At 33.8% G+C, this 19,664-nt stretch overlaps 1 protein-coding gene across 1 annotated transcript; it reads left to right on the top strand.

The window, feature by feature from the left end:
- Positions 1-970: 970 nt before the first annotated feature.
- LOC137404925 (piggyBac transposable element-derived protein 3-like) lies at positions 971-1,975 on the top strand. Its single transcript, XM_068091153.1, has one exon. The coding sequence runs from the start codon at positions 971-973 to the stop codon at positions 1,973-1,975; it is 1,005 nt and encodes a 334-aa protein (XP_067947254.1).
- Positions 1,976-19,664: the final 17,689 nt, after the last annotated feature.

Here is a 19,664-nt window from a genome sequence, read left to right as displayed (position 1 = left end):
TTTTTCTAGTGATTTTGAGTATGATTCAGATGATTTTGTGGACAATGCTACTGGAGCTCATCCTAGAACAAGGGACATTGTTTTTGATGCTGATACTGGTGATGATGACTCACAATTAGGTGCTGATTTCGACTGGGATTCATATTTTGATCAGCTGGACTCAAATTCTACTAGTACTGCTACTACTAGTAGACCTACTAGTACAACTGATACTGGAGCTGCTAGTACTAGTACTGCTACCAACATTCCTACTGGAGCCTCTGGTGATGACGGTAGTTCAGGAAATCTGGCAGCACCAGGTTATCTGGGATTCATCCTGTCTGACTTGGATAATACCCCAACACCCACGTTCGACTGGCAGCCTACTGAGAAAGTAATGTGCAGCCCTAACTTTGACCCAGCTGCACCATATGGACCAACAAGAGTAATGCCTGCTGATTCAAAGCCAGCTGACTTCTTCATGCTGTTCTACGATGAGAAACTTTTACAATCAGTATGTGATTTCACGAACGAGAATGCTGCCAGATGAAAGATAAGCGAGAGTACCATCTACAGCGGTTATGGAAAGTGAACTAAACTCGAGACAGACGAACTCCGAGCGCTCTACGCGCTCCGAGCATTCATAGAAATGTTCTGCAAGGATAGGCAGCGAAGTATCTGGAGACCGCAGTACGAGCTTCTCCAGATGCCTAAAGCTTCAACTGTCATGTCATTACGACGGTATGACCAGATAAAACGTTACCTGCATTACTGTAATGAAGAGACGTCAATTCAGGATCGTAGCCATCCTGAATACGACAGACTTTACAAAATCAGGTTCCTCATCAACCACATGAAAGAGCAATTCACAGCAGAGTACTCTCCCTCCCAGGATCTGTCAGTAGACGAGTGCATGATTCCTTTTCGGGGTCGCTAGAGTGGGAAATGTTACGACTCCTTAAAGCCAATCAAATGGGGAGTGAAAGTCTGGATGGCGAGTGGTGCTTCCAGCGGATATGCGCTAAACCTAGATGTCTATTCTGGGAAGGACAGAGACTTTGAGGACTTGACCACAGTGAAAAACTCTGCCGCAGTAGTACTGAAACTAGTTCAAAGTTACTGGGGTCGAGGCTACCATGTAGTTACTGATCGCTACTACACGTCACCTTATCTTCTCCACTGGCTACGTGAGCTTCAGATGTCTGGTACTGGTACATGTATGACCAACCGAAAGGAGTACCCGAAACAGCTAATAGCCACCAAAGCGGAAGCTCGGAGGTTGGAGCAAGGGGATTCTAAGTGGCTCCAGTGTGCAAAAACAGGAATTGTAGCAACCCGCTGGAATGACAAGAAACCGATCTACTTCCTGTCAAACTATGTCAGAGCTGAGCTGTCTGAGCCACCAACTGTAATCCGTAGAAATAAGAAAGGTGAGAAGCTGACAGTGAAGGCCACACCATCCATCATCGTATACAATCAGATGATGGGTGGTGTGGACCTCAATAATAAAATGGCAAGACTCGATCGCTCTCGAAAGTCATATAAGTGGTACGCGCGAATCGACCGCAAATGCTTTCACTGGTCCCTGTACAACGCCTATGTGCTCTATAAGCATGGCCAGGAAAAGCCGATGGAATTCAGAGACTTTGTCCTGCAGATACTGACGACATGGATAGGTGAAAAGTCATTCTCCCGACAGTCAACTAGGACAAACACACCAGCTGCCACTCCCAACAATCCGGAGATACGTCTAGACATGAGCAAACTACACTGTCCCGAGTGGCCTACTGATGGGTCAAAAGATCACCGCTGTGCAGTCTGCCAGAAAAAGTACCTGATAGAATCGCAGCAAAATCTAGAGAAGGCTTACAAAGACTTACAACACAAATCAGTCAAGAGTTCAATTCGGTGTGAAACCTGCAACGTGTACTTGTGCATCAAACGCGGTTCAGACTGCTGGAAAGCGTACCATGCCAGAGTTCAGTATTGGAAGTGAAAATCTCGAACATTTCCTCTTTTTTTGCAACTTCGTCAATCCTCTGTTATGTTTTCAGTCATGTCATAATAATAAAAATAATGTCTTTGAAATCATGTACCATTGTGTTTTTGTCAAATTTTTATATTCACCAAGTTTGACATTCTATACATTCTTCAGTGATTGAGCTACAATTTTGCTACTTATACCATTAGAAAGCCCAAAGATTTCTGATTTGAATGAATATTGGTGTTCTTATAAGAAAAGTTACTCCCAGATGGTCTAAATGACAATATTGTAAAATGAGACATAAACCTTCACTCTAACAATGAGAATGGAGAATAATTAGATAATTGCTTAATGGCTTGGGGACTGAAATGGTTAAGGAAAAAGTGCAATTTATGTATTTCTGAAAAATATTACATTATTAAAAAACCTGACATGTCAACCCTTAATAAAATAACAGAAACTGCCTCATCTTTTCCTCATTCAAAGAGTTATCTTCTCTGCAATTTTAGTAACAAGTTAATTAGAGCACGACAAAATCCACCAATCACGTGAAAGAGGAGGATGTTTGAAAAGTCACCATCTTGTTCCAGTTGAAGTTTACAGCTTTAAGAATGCAACAGCAGGAAACTGTCAGTAGCTGAAAAGATAAGTGAACTATTTAATTTTCAAATATATATATATATATATATATATATATATATATATATATATATATATATATTAACACTGGGTTTGGTCAAAAACATTTGCCAGTACTGTACCTAGGTCAAATAACCTATAAAATCAATCAGATTTGAGCTTTGACCAATCATATGTCATTTATCAAAATTGGTTTTAATAGTCTATTTGTATTGGCACTAATGTGAAAATATATTATTACCAATACAATACGTTTCTGTTCCGCTGCGAGTAAAGTACCAATCAGCTTCACTTGCAGCAAAAATATTATAATAACATTCCCATTAGCAAATCAATTTATTACTCTATATAATATTCAATAGCTTCTAGTTATTTTCGACCTTATTTCAATTAATAGCATTACCACTTTTTATTGGTAATTGTCTACTGTTGAACTTGAGTGGTTCTATGTACGTGTAACTTTGTGCAATGTACAGAACTTAATCTTTTTTACTCTTAATTTTTTAGGCCATAGTTTAGCTGGAAATTCCCAAAGGATAGGCTTTTTGTAGCTCTGTAGGATAAATATCCATAAATTATAGGCTATACCAAGCATCTTCAGTTACATCTATAAGAATTTAGTTTGAATTTGATTGCATCGGAAAATTCAACTTTATTGTTTCTGCTTTTGGCATATTCACTTGTTATTTGCATCCTTTACTTAGTTGTACTGTCATTCAAATGTAAACCATAGACAGGTCCTTGAGAGGCGTTTTTTCTTATCATGTTTTGCGTTTGGTCTCCTAAGCAATGAAGTGCTTTTCTTGAGTTTTAACTGAATGCAGGTAAAATCATTTTAAGTATCACAGGATATTTTTTTAGTTTTGATAACTTATCGACATTTGTTAAAACATCTTTCAGCATATGCGTGTGCTTAAACTTATTAGCTGAAAGTTTTTATGTCAATAATTAAATTACAAAAGTATTCTATAAAGACTATTATTGTTCTGAGTGGACCATGACAATAAAGCTGGATGTTCAAATTAATTTTGTTGTTGCTACATACATTCACCATCATATTCTGTATATGGTTTTCTGCTGCCCCAATTTCTGTTTAAATACTTTGACACAAATTGAAAAAAATGTTTGATAATGTAAATTTTAATTTATCAAACGTTCAGATTTGATAGCTACGTTATAGCAGCAGACCCAAAATACAATGTGAATATTAAATTTTTTTAAAGTGACTGATTATTAACTTTACTTGAAATTTACAATTTTTGCTTTACATTGACGAAACTTTTCAAAAGAACTTCAAATAGTTCAAAATTTAGCAGGAGTCAACAAAAAGCATGCAGTGTCATTTTGAAAACACGAAATCTGACTATTATTTTTGTAATCATACAAAATTTGTTTTTAAATGCTTTTTTTAAACTATTAAATATTATTTTGAAGCTTGATTGAAACCATGGAAATGCTAAAATGATCATCAATATATAAGTTGAGAGAAAGTCACAGTAGATCTGTAAATCACTCTCTTATATTAACCATGAATGTTGTATTACATGAACAAAGAATCTCTTGAGAACTTGGTCAGATTTTCAAAACATAGAAACATAGCATATAGAAATAGATTTTCAAACAATCGTTTTTAACTGCTTACAACAAAATTTCATCATTCAGTAGTAGTTGAGAGACCCTGATTTGACAAGCTGTATAAAGACTATGACGGTAGTTACCAATATTTTTTTGATAACTCTTTTAAAAATTTGAGTTAACTTAAGAATGTGGAATTATTGCAACACAAAAATTCTTTTGTTCACATTCAATGCTGTTTTAATAGTTAGATTGGTTATCTAGTTGATTGACATGTTGACCACATTTGCTTGAAAATACATGAGTTTGACTCAAAATGTTAACTTAACATAACGACATAGTGAAGATCCGTTGAACTTTACATGTAGTGTAAGGAATGAGCTATTCAGATCAGATGTGCAATTAAGCGTTGTTGAACTGACAACACTAATACTACATAACCCATATAATGTTTGCTACAAACGCTTATATAAGAAATCTCATAAATATTAAAATAATACTACTACAACAATCACACTTTTGCTTGATGTGAGCATTTAGACCGCGATCAAGTTTTATCGATTTTAGTCTTTAAATTTTTTTACAATCACACCAATTTATATGATATGTTTATATGAATTTATATTTAAACTAGCTCTTGTAAGAAAAATTATTTTGTCCAGTCCAGATACATCACATTCCTTCCTCGATTCACAGAATAAAATATCTACACAAAAAGCTCAGTAATAGATATAACTGTGAACATACATTATAAAACTGGCTATTACAAAAAAATTCTATTCACCATTCCAGGCACACAACACTCTTTTTTAACTTCACATAATGGAAAATTCGCAAAAAGCTCAGTGATAGATATAAGTGTAAATATAAAATATAAAATGAACTAAGACCTTAACATACATGAATTGGCCTTTAGGAAATTGATTGTATTTACACACAGTGAAATGATAAAAACAATCCTGGTTGGTTACAAGGCAAAATTTTGGATTTACTTCCAGTTACTCATCACTGACTAAATGAAATAATGTGTTCCCATATCTTTCCAGTGGCTGACGCTGTCTTGTAGAATTGCTTGCTGGTGTGCAGGCGGCAGAACCAACAGCTCACGGGCATTCAATTCTTGACTTACTCTCAATATTAGGTCAATGTGTGTCAGCCGATTTGGGAATTACTATTACAAATGTGCAGTTTGGTCGCGTGCACTTCCCTTCTCCATCCATCATTATTACTTCAGAACCTTGTTTGGCCACAACTGCTTGTTTGGTTGGACTAAAATTCCCATCTAACTTATCGTTTTTGTCATTTTTCAGAAGGACCTCGTCTCCCACATTTACATGTACTTCCTTGCCAGAAACCATTTCATCTAAGTAATACGCAATTTCGCTAGCGCATCATTTTTGAAAGCTTTCTCGAAACTGTTGTGTTGATTTCTTTAAACATGCTTGGAACTTCGGTTTTCATTTCTCAACCACATAACAAAGTGAATAGTCCAACACCTGTTGCACTGTGTGGGGTTGACCTGTAGGCCATCAATAATTTTCTCAGAGCCCTAGCCATGTTTTCACTATTCTCTTTAACCAATTTTTAGGGCTTTCCGGATTGTTCTGTTTACACTCTCTACTTCCAATTTTCTTGTGGCCATGGTGGGGTTGTGGAAACCCATTTTATGCCACACTGTTTGAAATACTCTTGAAACACATGCAAAATAAATTGCAGCCCATTGTCTGTTTTTAGGATGTCACAAAACTCAAACCTGCAAAACTCTGTGTCTAGGAATTTTTATACTTTTTCAGTTTTGTCAATCTGAGAAATGCACACTCTAAACAATGACTGATTGACCATTTGGCAGAGGCCTTAAGATATCTGTACGAAGATAAGACAACAGTTTGTCTAAAAATTTTGTCATAGAAATACTTTGTGATGGATCTAGTTGTGAAAAGGTCATGCAACCTGAACACGGCCAGCATTAGTTCCCAGCTTGCTCATCAATATATGCCCACCATACTTTACTTCTGGGTCGCTGTTTGTTTTGAAAATGCTTTCATGGCTTTAATGAGCTAACTTTATCAAATGTGGTCTGAAGCCTACCGGACTTAAACTCGATCGCTTCTGAACAACACCCTCTTTGTCTCACTGAGTTCAATAGCTATTAATCTGAAAGAGGTGGAACACCTCCCAAAGTTATTACTCTGAAGTTCTTCAATCACTTTCCGAATTTCATGGCACTTTTTAAATTTTTCCACGAATTCGTACAATTTTAGAGCTACTGGACATGATTCATGACCAAAATTATTGGCATACCGATTCCCTACAACTGTTGCCACTATTAGTAAATTGTTTATCTTCTTTACCATTTGTGAAAATGAATCAGCATGATTTATTGCGCCATTTTGGTACACTACAGGAAACTTGAATGACTGCAAACACAAAGCCCAGTGTTCTATTCTAGGCATGGATTTAGATTTGTGATAGTTGAATATGAAATGAAGTCGCTTGTGGTCTGCATCAACTGAATCTCAATTCCTATGAATTAGATCATGAAATGTTTACCCGTTCAAACCGACAAAAGTTCTCTCTGTCTGACTATGTTGTTCTTTAATATCAGACAATGATCTATGCCAATGAGCAATAACGCGATCAATACCACTTCGCGTTTGTAAAAGTACTGCGCCTTAATCGAATGAGCTGGCATCTGCAACAAGTGTGGTCTCACACTTGGGATCAGAATGGGCTAATGTATTACTGTTTGACATCATGTCTTAGATGTTCCGAAATGCTTTCCGCTGCTCGTTACCCCATCTGAACACAAACAATTTTTTCATAGGCCTTCTGATAGGCTCAGAAATAGTTGCCAAGTTTGGAATGAACCTACCCACAATGTTTACCAGGCCCATAATGCTTCAGCACTCAGTGGCAATTTTTTGTGCCTTGGAGTTAACTGCAGATTCCACCTTTTCTGGATAAGCTGACACACCTTTGTTACAGACAATTAATCACAGAAACTTTATGAAATTGCAACAAAAACTATACTTTTTTAGGATTCAGCAGTTTACCCAGTTCACAGCATCTCTTTCGGAAGGCTGTGAGTTGCCTGTCATGCTGCTCAAGTTTGTTAGCATATAGAATTATTTTATCGGTCACATTTTGAACAACCTAGCAGTCAGAAAGAGCTTGCTGAATAATGTACTGAAAGCATTCCAAGCAAGCATTTACACCCATAGTCAAGCGCCTATACCTGTACAGGTTAAACTGGGTAGATAAATAAATATGGTGGTACCCTCAAAATTTTTCATCTAACTCTACGTGGTAAGCCAGTGATTTATGTCAATTTTTGATAAAATGTTCCCACCTTCCGAATTAGCTAGCATCTCCTTTGTAGTAGGAATAGGATGGTGTTTGCAAATAATTGCTCTCTTTGCCTGGCACAAATTGACCATTATTCTGATTTTTTTATTCTCTTTCATGGCACACACAATCGAACTGCTCCAGCGCAACGGGACACCTACAGCGTGTTTATGACGACATCAGCTATCAGAGAATTTAGTTTGCACTGCAGATTTTCCCCATGTCCTAAAGGCATCATCTACAGAGTTTGGGCTGCTGGATCCACCTTGCGATCGGTGTGATATTTCACCTTACAACCTTGCTGTTTACCCAGCCCATAGAAAACTTTTTGAAAACAATTGATAACATCATGTGAATTCTCAGGCAAAATATTGTACTCAACATTATCGCTAAATGACAGAAGAGACAGCCTAACCTTATGGCTGGGTTAGCACTTAACTATGCGATTATATACATAGAAAACCACAGTGTTAGTTCCCTTACATATTTTATTGAGGCATCTAATAAACCCAAAATATCTAGCCCGTTTTTGCTGCTGTAGCCAAACAGGTTTTCATCATCGGTAACAGCTTGAAGCTTTACCTTGATTTTAGGCTTGATGTAATATTCAATACTATTTATGTAGATGCAACCTCCAATTTCAACAATAAACGGAACTAACTCACGATTATGTCGAGATGAAATTTTAGCATCTTGCTTCTCACATTGTGGATTGAGAGGAGATACAGATTCTCACCACTATCAAAGCAGTTGCCATCATTCACCATCCCCAATGTGGATGATTTGTTACAGAAACAGCTGAACTGGTTCTAAACTTCAGCCATTGAATTCCAGATTTTCTGGCCGGACACCTTTTCCAAACACCTGTCACATGTTCCGTTGAAGAAGATAGCGACACTGTGCCCATTTTTTCAGAATATAGCGACATTGTGTTTATTTTTTCCTTAATCTTTGTGACTGATGATAACTTCACTAATTCTTAGACTTGCGCTAAATTGTCTACTTCTAAGGGATTAATAGCCACCCTGGCAATTTTGCTATTAATCCTGAACTTAAATTATTGAACTAGGTTTTCCTCTATTTGTCCACCAAACTCCTAGGTGCATGCCTGAGCCCTCAAGTGAATAAAAAAATCAGATACTGTCTTTTCCGACTGACGTGTTATTTCACGGAACTTGGCCCTTTCTATCATTTTGTCAGTAATCTGGCCATAGTAAGTTTTAAGAAGTACTACTGACTCACCATACTTTCTCTCACTTGGCATCTGAGGAGATTTAAGGTTTGACAGCATCTCATATTGTGCTTCAGACAGTCTCATTATCAGTATGTGTTCATGTTTGTTGTTGCCTGTGTTGTGTATCACAAAGTTACGCTCCAACTGCGCCATAAGCGTCTCCACCTTCCTAGAGAAAGACGGAACAGCACTACCAGCAGTAAACTAGGTCAGAAAGTTCACAGCAGCGCAGCAAACAAGCAGAATGTACAGTGTCTCACTAGCAAAACAGCCACTAAGTTCATAAATCTAGCACCAAGGTAATATTTTCCTCTAGTCTATTTTGCTTTGTATACTATAAGATCATCTGTTTATTTTGGTTGACTCAGCTACTGTAGACTAACTTTATTTGTTTTATAAACGAACCATAGGCAAAGCCCAAGTAAAGTGCTTGTTTTTTAAACGGTTGCTTGACAAGGTCGAGGTACATTAAAAGCATCACATTGTTATTACAATATAATAAACTAGCAATTCCCCCGTCATACAGCCCACGACTAAAGTGATAATAAAAATAAAGGAAGAGTAGTGCTGGTTGAGAAATAGAAGTGCACTGCAGTCAAAAGACACTGCAGTTCACTATAGGAGAACTGCATTGGCAGCTGTAATGTACTGGGTGTTATTATGTGCAACAAACAGAAATAATGAAAGGAAAATATTACATGCTTATATCTTTCCTCGGCAGTAGGAGAAATGCAATATTAGAAATAAAATGGCAAACAGCTGTGTAATATACTCATTTTGAAAGTTTGTTGTGTTGAATGTAGAATGGTTTTGACAGTTATCTGTAACCAAAGTGAAGAAATGGGTCATGATCGCAGAAACCGTGGTAAAGTCGGATGTGTGGAATTTAGTGCTATCTACAATAGCAGAACGAGAAAATTCTCAGTTATTTTGCAAAAAAATTTTGATTCCAGCCTAATTACGGAGAATTTTATGATCAATAAACTGAACGCATGGTTTACCAATAGTGTAAAAACATAGTTCTGAGAAAATTGGTGTTAAAGTTTGAGAAACGAAAACCAATGCACAATTTTGCTTACATTTCAAAACATCATAGCAACCAAGATCAAGAAGTTGTGATATTTATCTAGATTTTGTATTTATATGCAACAAAATAAGCTGAATACAAAAATCTAAACAGGTTTTAGTTGGTTGTCATAGAAATAGCTGAATATCTATAAGAAAGTGTAAGCTTATAACTTAATTTTGCAGATATTAAAATTGGCTTGGCAGTACCGTGATATTGGACACAGCCGAAGTACGATCAACAAAATCTTTAGAAAAATAATAACAATAACATATTGCACACCATCGGTCACTATGTACTCTGATCTTGTAAATTTGAATGATTATTCTTTTAGTTAAATGTCATTATAATCTTATAAAACCGAATAATTATTCTTATAATTAAATATTGTATTAATCCTATAAGAATTGTTAGAAAAATATCAACACCATCTCCTTTATTTTCCCCACTTTGAACATCAGTTGGAATACTAAAGTACTCATTATAAGTGTCCAAAATGTCAGTTATCTTTAAAATCGGCCAGAAAAACGATTACTTTTAAGTACTTTTACATTATTTACAGAAACATTCGGCAATTGGACAATGCCATAGACTCGTGAAATGCGCACGACTTAATGGTTTTACTCTCTCTGTCACATGGCTTTATCAGCGTTTCGTTGGCCAATCCTAATTCTGATTAAAAAAGGCTTTTCAGGTTTTAATGGCAATTTTATGACAAATTAATCTGTCTAGTTATGTATTATCCAGTCAGATAGGTAAGTTAAAAGATATCGTCAAGACATTTCCAAAACTTGGTAGAATATTTAAATAGGTGAATATGTGTTTTGTATCGTTATTATACTTAATTGACTCCATACAAAAAAATTACATATAGAGATAATATACAATTATTTTCTTATTTAAAGGTATCGGTTATTTTCAATTGATTGAATTTACTTGCTTAATGTAGGGTATCTGGGGTATTAAAATGAACATAAACCAGACTTTTTAGAGATTTTGTCAGAGGTTATTAGCAGTTTATTATCATTTGCGATTGTTGTTAATGTTTAAGGTTATCTATCTGCCATAATGTTTCAAGATTAAGATTGACAAAACTTTATTGCTGTTAAAATGCTCAAACTTATGTTAAATGTGATTTGATGTCTATAGTTGTACACAAGCCAGAGACAGGCAGAATATAAACATTTAACAGTACAGATTAAGCAAAACAATTGTAGCTTGTATCAATAATGAGAGAGACACGGGTAACCACAAAACCAGTGATATTATTTTGACGTGTATTTTCTTTCTGAAAGTTTTTTGGTGCTGTCAAGTTTTGCCAGTTTTATTCTTGAAACATCAATAGCCAATCAAATCATTTAAATTGGAAACAAAATGCTTATATGTAAAATTCTATAAAATCAACCAGAAATGCACTTTTTCATGTTCAGCCTTTTTTTGCTCTAAAATATTTACATTTGTTGTTCATGCACTGAATAACATAGTTTTTATTCTTTAGACTAGTTCCCATGTCAAATTCACTGTTGCAAAATATTTTTTGTGAAGCACCAATGTAGCGCACTCGGAGTAAACCAATTGGTTCAGAGCTTTTTCTACAAAGTTTAATAGAAAAAGTAAAAATGCCTTCCACAAAATATCCTTTAAATGTTTGATACTTGTTTATATTCATATATTAGTTTATTTATATTACTATGAGCGTATGTGTATTTTAGATGATGATGATGGGAGCTCATTAACGCGTTGATCTAATTAGGGGAAATAGAGGGACAGGAGCAGCTGCGCAGTCAATTTGAAATCTGAGTGAAGCAGTTTCCCTCGCAATGATGAGTGTTATTGAAGATCAGGAACTGGAAGACACAGATTTCTGGGTAAGAGGTATAAATGTATATATTTTTTTATTTATTTCACATTAAAAAATGTTTAAAATAAATATTTAACAAATACTTGACACCGCTCACAGACAAACGAGTCACAAGATTTAAACTCAAAACATGTTTTAAGTTGTTTTTAGGAAAACTGTTAATTTTGTTTTTGTTACCTCTTTTTATTACAGCTTTTTCTATTTCAGGACAAAAAACTCAGGAAACAATTTTTATAAACAAATATTTCATGGTCAGAAATTTCATTATGGAATTTTCAGCCATTTTTATGCGTGAACTTTTCAGTCCAATATCTAATGTAAAAAAAATTATTTTTAATCTTCCAGATAATAAACAACATTTTCAACAAAATAGAGAGATTGGTAGACAAAACTGGGGATGTTGGTATATACATGTATAATTGATTAAACTTTGAAACAAAAATAGTTTTGGCGGCAAATTTGGCAGCAAAAGTAATGTTACCTGGTGCAGCTATAAGCTTTACAAATAAATCACTTCTTCCTTACCAGATCTGGCTTTTGCACCTGGAAACATCAATCATACCTTTGATCTTCCCCCTTCACTCAGTACGGCATAGATTATGATCAGTTGAACCATGGAATGGAAAATGCTTTGATTATTACCAGAGAAAATAATGGATTTGTTCCTCTGACCAGCGCCGAACCCAGAGGATTTGTTCCTAATAATGGCAATAATATGTAAATGAAACAATGAAAAAATATACCTGTTTAGACATCATTACCTTAATTCTATTAAAACAAGTATGTAGCCTAGTGAATGTTCATATGTTTACCATAATGTTATGCACTTTTGTGCATATTTCTATGACCAGACTAGTTCACAGTTGCAATGGATATTTGTTAAAAATGAACAAGCAAAATTTTTTTGTAGATTTTAGGAGAATTTATCAGGTTTTTTATCCACTGCAGTTGTGTTTGATCTTTGAAGTGATCTTATTGCCAATATGTTCAAAATTATGATTGGTAAAATTTGATTGCGGTTGAAACACTTGAGCAGCAGGAGTATTCTATTTCTTAATTCTGAAAGAAGAGCAACGATATTAGTCCAAGTACTTAGCTCATCTCTTTCGTGATTTCAGCACTCTTTTGTTGCAATTTGACTTTTTTAAGTTCTGCAAGTCAAATTATTGGTTTCTTGGTTCAACTTTCATTTTCAATGAAAGTTGAACCCCTTGCCAGACTTAGCTGTATTAATGAGACTGTCAGTAGCCAAAGTATTAATGTCTATAATAGGCTAAATGCTTTACTCCTTAACTCTAGTTTGGTTGAGCGCTTCGTGAGAGATGTGGCACTTTTAACCTTAGTTCGAAGCTGATCACTTTGGTAGGTGGAGCACACTTGTGTTGCACATTGAGGTTCTTAGAGTTTGTGAGACAACTTAATGTTTTTTATGGCAGAAAGTAAAATTGATTGGCAATAGGAGTTATCTCCTTCATGTGTTTGTTTATTTATGTATGTCTAGTTTGAAGAAATAGGTTTATATATATATATATATATATATATATATATATATATATATATATATATATATATATATATATATATATATATATGTATATAGCGCTTGAAATACTAAAACCAAACAACCAGAAACATTTATCAATTATGGGAAAAAACGTACATGCCTAGAACTAAAAAAAACAATGAATGCAGTCCAATTTGCATTTAGTTATTATGATATATAACAATTTTAAGCATAAATATTTCAAGCCATAGCAAGATGATAGCATGGTTTAGTTATAGAGAGCTTTGCTTAACCTCCTTGAATGTTAATGGTCCAGTTTGATGTACGTTAGGTACAGTATTTTTTTACGAATGCCCCAACAGAAAGACGGACATGGTTGTAATTCTCTTAAAGATTTAGACTAGCTTACGTGCCTCCAATTCATTGGGTATAGCAACTTAGCCAAATTTGCGTTACCTGCAACCATTTATAAGTCAAATTTATTGTACAATAGCATTTTTCATTACCCATGATGTTTCAAAATTTTAGGTTAGTTAACCTAAAATTACACCGTCATCATTGATATTTCAGCTAAAATTCCTCGTTTTATGTACCTTAAAAATATGAAAACAGTTTCTCAAATTACTAATTGTAATTAAAATAATGTGTTTCTTCAACAGCCTTTTTATTGGGAAATTTAAAAATTGATCTGTGATCACTTCATAATTCAGTAAAAAGAAACCACTTAATCTGGGATATTTGACCTAGTACTGGTTTAGAACTTCTAGTATTTCGTCACATAAATCTGAAACCTTTTATTCTGAAACAGCTAGCGGAGCTTAGACTGTTAGAATGTTTACCAGTTCACCACTACTTATCTTTTTTATACTTTATACCAACAGTTAGTCAGATTAGTTCCTTGTAGAAGTAGATTAACTAGACCATGCCTCGAGCTTCTGTCCACTATCCACTTTCAGTCTACATGTCTGTCTTGTGCTGACTTATTTTTTTGTCAGAGCAACACTCTGCATCCTGGTTGATGTTGTTGACACTATTTTTTAGATTTAATTTGTAATAATGCTATTAAAACGATTAAGATGTTCTGGAAGCAAGAAATTTCTCTTTTAAGTTTGAATTACTGTTTATGATCAAAACCGCACTTCAATGTTTAAAAGAAATTTTTTTATTATATTGTCCTGATTTGTAACCCCTTTTATTATTGTGTTAACGCAAATCTCGCTGCACCATGTACGTTTAAACCCAACACAGTTACACAACAAGCAGCTGAGCTGATTTTTACTATTGATGAGTATGTCAAGTTCTCCATATATATATATATATATTATCTTAGAACTTTTGATAGTTGGGGTCATATTTCTAGTAATTTCCTGCAGCATGAACTTGACAAAAATTACTGCTAAATAAAATGGCTCATTTTAACTGACTTCATTCCTTACATTCAAAATATTTTCCTTAAAATAATTCAGTAATTGCTTCTTTTGAGTTAAGCACAGCATGTGGTCCTAAATGTTGCTTAACCATTTTCAATTGACCATCACTCTGCATAAGCAAGTAGTTAATATTTCTGATGGTATATTGTTAACATCTTACGCATCAAGTATTCACAAAACAACTACAATGGAAAACCTTAAATTAGATATATACATTTCAGTTTAACAGATTTGATTTCTTAGATCCTGGATCTTAGCTTAAAAAATGTCTCTTATTTGATTATTTTTGTTTATTTCTATGCAGTTTAAACTTTTAGTAAAACTTTTAACTCTTGATATCATATCTTTAGTTTTGGGCAAGAATCCATGATTTCATAATCAACTCATGAAATTAATAAAATAATTTACACAATTTTCTACCAAACTATTTATTTTTTGCATGAGATATTTCGATTTCAAAATCAAACTATATTATACCTTTAAACTTTTTAAAAACCTGCAAATATTCAAGTATAGCCTATAGTATAGTATTCAAAGATTGAACTGTGGTTGCCCTAATAGACATCAAATAATGTTCAAAAAAGCACCCTATTATGTTTCACTAGTTTATAGCCTATCAATAAAAAATTGAGTGATTTCAGGGGTTAATCAAAACAGACACTTTAGCGTTTAAAATAAACCAATAGAGCAGAAGTGCCTATGATTTAGCCTCATTGTTGATCAAGTGGAATACTCTATTTATTATTTAGCATAACCTAGTGAGTTGCATACTAAATTTTATTTGCCCTGTAGTTTTGGTATTACCAGGAATTTGTTATTGCATTCCTTTATGTCTGCTTCAGTTCAAGTTGCTTTTATAAGATCTAAAACCGCAACATCATATCTTGGCTCAAAGTATAAACATAGAATATTGATAAATTGTTAAATTGGAGTGTCTAATATGTTCAATGGAAATGGTCGTGTCTTCATAACTTTTACTTTGCTGGTGTAAAATAGACTGTATATTGCAGATACATTGTTTGTATGAATAAACCCTCAGCTCGTGTGTTTCTTAGCTTTTTTCCCTGTCTATAAACATCTTTAAGGTTATAATGTGCTGCTAGCTAGTGTATAATAGTACAAGATCCAGTTTCAAACTACATTTACTACAGTTTCAACAACACTTTTAGAGACTTTTTAGTGAAGGTTAAGATGAAACATGAGAACAGTTCTTTGGAAAGTTTCTTCACTATTTTTTTTCAATTGCAGTGTTGTTACAATTTTACAGTTCAGCATATGAGTTGAACTATACAATTTGACCAATGTAATTAATTGTTTGTCTTAAACAGCTCAAAGAGAAGGGAGTTGAGTGGAAGGTTGTTTAATACTTAAATCATTCAGTTTGCGTGGCTTTTAAGACATAACACTAATTAAATATAATTTAGATTTAAGTAAAGGTAATTTTGCTTACAACCTGTGTATGTGATTCATTTGCAACTTTTTTTACAAACTTAATCAAATGTAAATTTGAGCACGTTCGAAGAAAGGGCAATCTTATTGACAAATTTAAGTTGGTGAGATGTATAAATTCTCTAGAGCTGAGTGATTATTGTCTCAATCTATCCTGAAAAAACTTTCTCTCAAAAAAAGTATAAAATAACAAAGCATGAGTATCTATTATATTGCTTTGGTGTTTTAAATGTGTCTTAAAATGTTATCACTGATCAATAACAAGATTAAAGTGGTTACGTTCATTTCAATTGTCAACTATTTGTGAGCTGATATAAAATTACATGTGTCTTCAAATTGTACTTCTGAGTGGTTCTTATGAATTTCTTATTGTTACTGTGTAATTATATTCTAATAAAATAAAATTCATTACAAATACATAACTAGCAGGGATGATTAGATCAAAAAGTAAAATATTTCTACAGACTGTCTTTCAAAGATACAATATATGTGCTCATAACAGAGCACCCTATCAGGTTCATGCGAGATATACCATTTACTCATAGTAAAATTCTACAGTATATAGAATGAGCTGGTACATAAAGCTAGCTATGTGTACAATATTTGTTATAACAAATTTTTATTTTTTCACAAGTTTATGATGCATAATATTTTGGAAAATAGAGCTAACTGACTTGAACTTGAAATTTGAGACCGATATATTTTCTGACTTTTTTTAATATTACTACCAGCGCACCTTTGACACCTTCTACCAACTCAAAGTTCTGTACTCCATTGTATCAGAATACCTAAAAAATTTATCATCAAACTTCACAGGTATGTATATTTTCAATAAAAACTGGTAAAGTCAGAAATTTGTTTTCAGTGCTAAACAGCATCTTTGGGTTGAAATCTGTTGACAAGTACTAATATACAGTGTGACGACAAAATCTAAAACTGTCAATTGAAAATATGGATGTATAAATTGAATATATATATATATAATATTGAAAAATAAATTTCTAAAGTTTGAATGAAAACTGACTGTTGGTGACTCTCAAGAAATGCGGTCAAGCCGAGGATATGATGGAGAGGTTTTTGCTTCAAGTGATGGTGTACATACATCACTGGTGCAACATAAAAAGATAATGTCTAACTGCCCAATTACTGCCAATCCCATCTAAAAGGAGCATTTTTATGCTAGAAACAGGTTTGTAATTGGATGATGTCAGGTAAGACAATTTGCTTTGTTTTACACAATTCCCAGCTTCAAAAATAGTTTAGTACAGCGTTTTTTGCAAAGAAATAGCAAAAGAATAGTTAGAAGTAATCTTGGTAAAATGTTGTTTTGTGTTTTGATCTAATTGGCCAATAAGCTAGACAACTCCAAGTGAGAAAATGCAAATGCATTGACTTTTAAATATCTAGAGACATTATTTATTTGTAAATTTGTTACGAAGAAAACAAGTAAGAAGATATTTTCAATTTGAATTCTTCAATACAGATCATTGTACATTATTTTTAAAAAAACTCCAAGGTTGATGTTTATTCACAAACCAAGATATATATTAGTTATTCAGTGAACCTTAAAAACCTATCATTATGGTTGTGTGAACATAGATTAAGCAGGAACACCTTATTTCTAGTAAAATCATAGCAGAGTTAGATCTCGAACATCTTAGCATGCCAGAATTTTCTGAGATTGCAAACCAATTTTTCGGTTAAACGACCCATCAAGAAACTGAAATCTATACAGGAATCTATACGAACGCATCTGAATAAACAAACAAATAAAGTTGTGTATTTCTAACAGCCTGTTTGCTTTGCGCTACAAAAGTATTATACACATGTGATGTCTTTTCAACAGAACAATGTTCCATTTGCATCACCTCAGCTGAGAGGTATTCAGGATATGCGAACTCATTCTTACAAAAGTTATTATATGTTGCCTCATCATCATAGAAACCTGTACCCACCAAATGGTCAGTACCAAAAAGATAGAAAGTAAGCGAAAAAGAATATCGGGATGCCCTATCCGAAAACGGAAAACTTAACCAACCTTTTGTTGAAGCAATACCCAATGTGACCAGTTTTAAAGTGAATACTTCAAGTTTACAACTGTCCAATCAATTTGGTTTTTAATTTTTAAAGTTAAATGCACAAAATTCTGTTTAGGTAAAAAACAGACATTTTTAGTAATGGTATATAGGGCCTACATTTAGACACGAACATCGCTTTCAGATATGTTTGAATATTTACTTTGCCAAATTTTGCAAGTTTGAAAAATATTTCTGCAAATATTTTTCAATTTTAGTAATCTCCGATGTAAATGAGACAATTTTTTTTTGGTCTTAATCAGTTTGCTTTAAAGTTTTTGCATATAAAAATTTGTTTGGCAGCTAAATAGAAAAAGCGTGTAGATTTTTATTGGCAGTAGTTTCATTTCAATCAAACGTGTTCCATAATTTTGTAATTATTTAAAAAAAAAAGAATGTGAAGCTGTTCAGTTTTAGACCTAATCAATTAATTTACATTGTATTTTTTTGTATTTAATTCAACGCTGAGCTAAAAATCATTGCAAATGGTTATTAAATTTGAAAGTTTTGATTTCTAGGACTTCTTTTACCATAACATTATATACATGTAGTTTTAAAAATTTTTGGCTACTGTCTGTAACAATTTTGATTACAGAAATAGATTTTTAGCATTTAATGTCTACCAAAACTTACTACTGTGTTATTAACTACAGTGCACCCTTGAGATACGATCTTAATCCGTTCCAAGGCAGGCATCGTATGGCGAAAAAATCGTATTTCGGGGTATAGAAACCATTGTAATTATACAATGAAAAAAAGAAGGTAAAAATCAGCCAAAATTTTATAAAAATGCTTCACATATTGAAAATTAGTAACAAGATAGTATGTTAACTTTAGTAACTATAGTTACCTACAGTAGCTGCATTGTGTTAAGTGCACCTAGTGATTATAATCTGCTATACTGTAAAATTGTAATCTGTGTACCTAATGCAGATCGTACGGCAACAAGTTCTTACCTTCAAAAGGTACGCGTAACATAAACTTTGAATTCACTTCAAATAAGTTTAGCTTGCCAAACTCACCCTTAAAACCAAGTTTTAGTAGGTATTTTGAACTATTTTAACAAATTTCAACTGTTATCACGAAATTTTATCCTTCATAAGTTTCTGTTTTCACTTTCATTATAAATCTTAGAGTGTCTGGTTGAAACCCTTTTCAACCAGATTTCAATGAGGCTGAGCGATGCAGGTATCGAAAGCGGCCTCTCACACACCTGACCATTTAATGGCTACCAAAAAGCAAAATGAAATTTTATTTACTATACAGGACGTACATACATGCGGAGTAACGTTACTTTAGATGGTATACTGTAGCAAATAAAGCAGAGAGGAGGCAAATGGGTATCATTGCTAATTATCTTGCTGTAAACTTGAAGATTATTTTAATACGTAATAAAATGGAATTTTTAGCAGGCTAAAGAAGGTTGTCTAGTCCTGTTCAATTTTTCTTCTGGTTTAAAAGGAAAAATTGCTGGTGCAATGCAGAAAACTGCTAGCTAGCTAACGCTTGTAGAAGGATCCAGA

Source organism: Watersipora subatra, chromosome 9 (assembly GCF_963576615.1).
Source record: "Watersipora subatra chromosome 9, tzWatSuba1.1, whole genome shotgun sequence".
NCBI lineage: Eukaryota > Metazoa > Bryozoa > Gymnolaemata > Cheilostomatida > Watersiporidae > Watersipora > Watersipora subatra.
This window is presented reverse-complemented; position numbering and strand designations above follow the sequence as displayed.

What these genes read in the sequence shown, in the direction of transcription:
- LOC137404925 (XM_068091153.1), top strand. Translation starts at nt 971, where the DNA reads ATGGCGAGTGGTGCTTCCAGCGGATATGCGCTAAACCTAGATGTCTAT.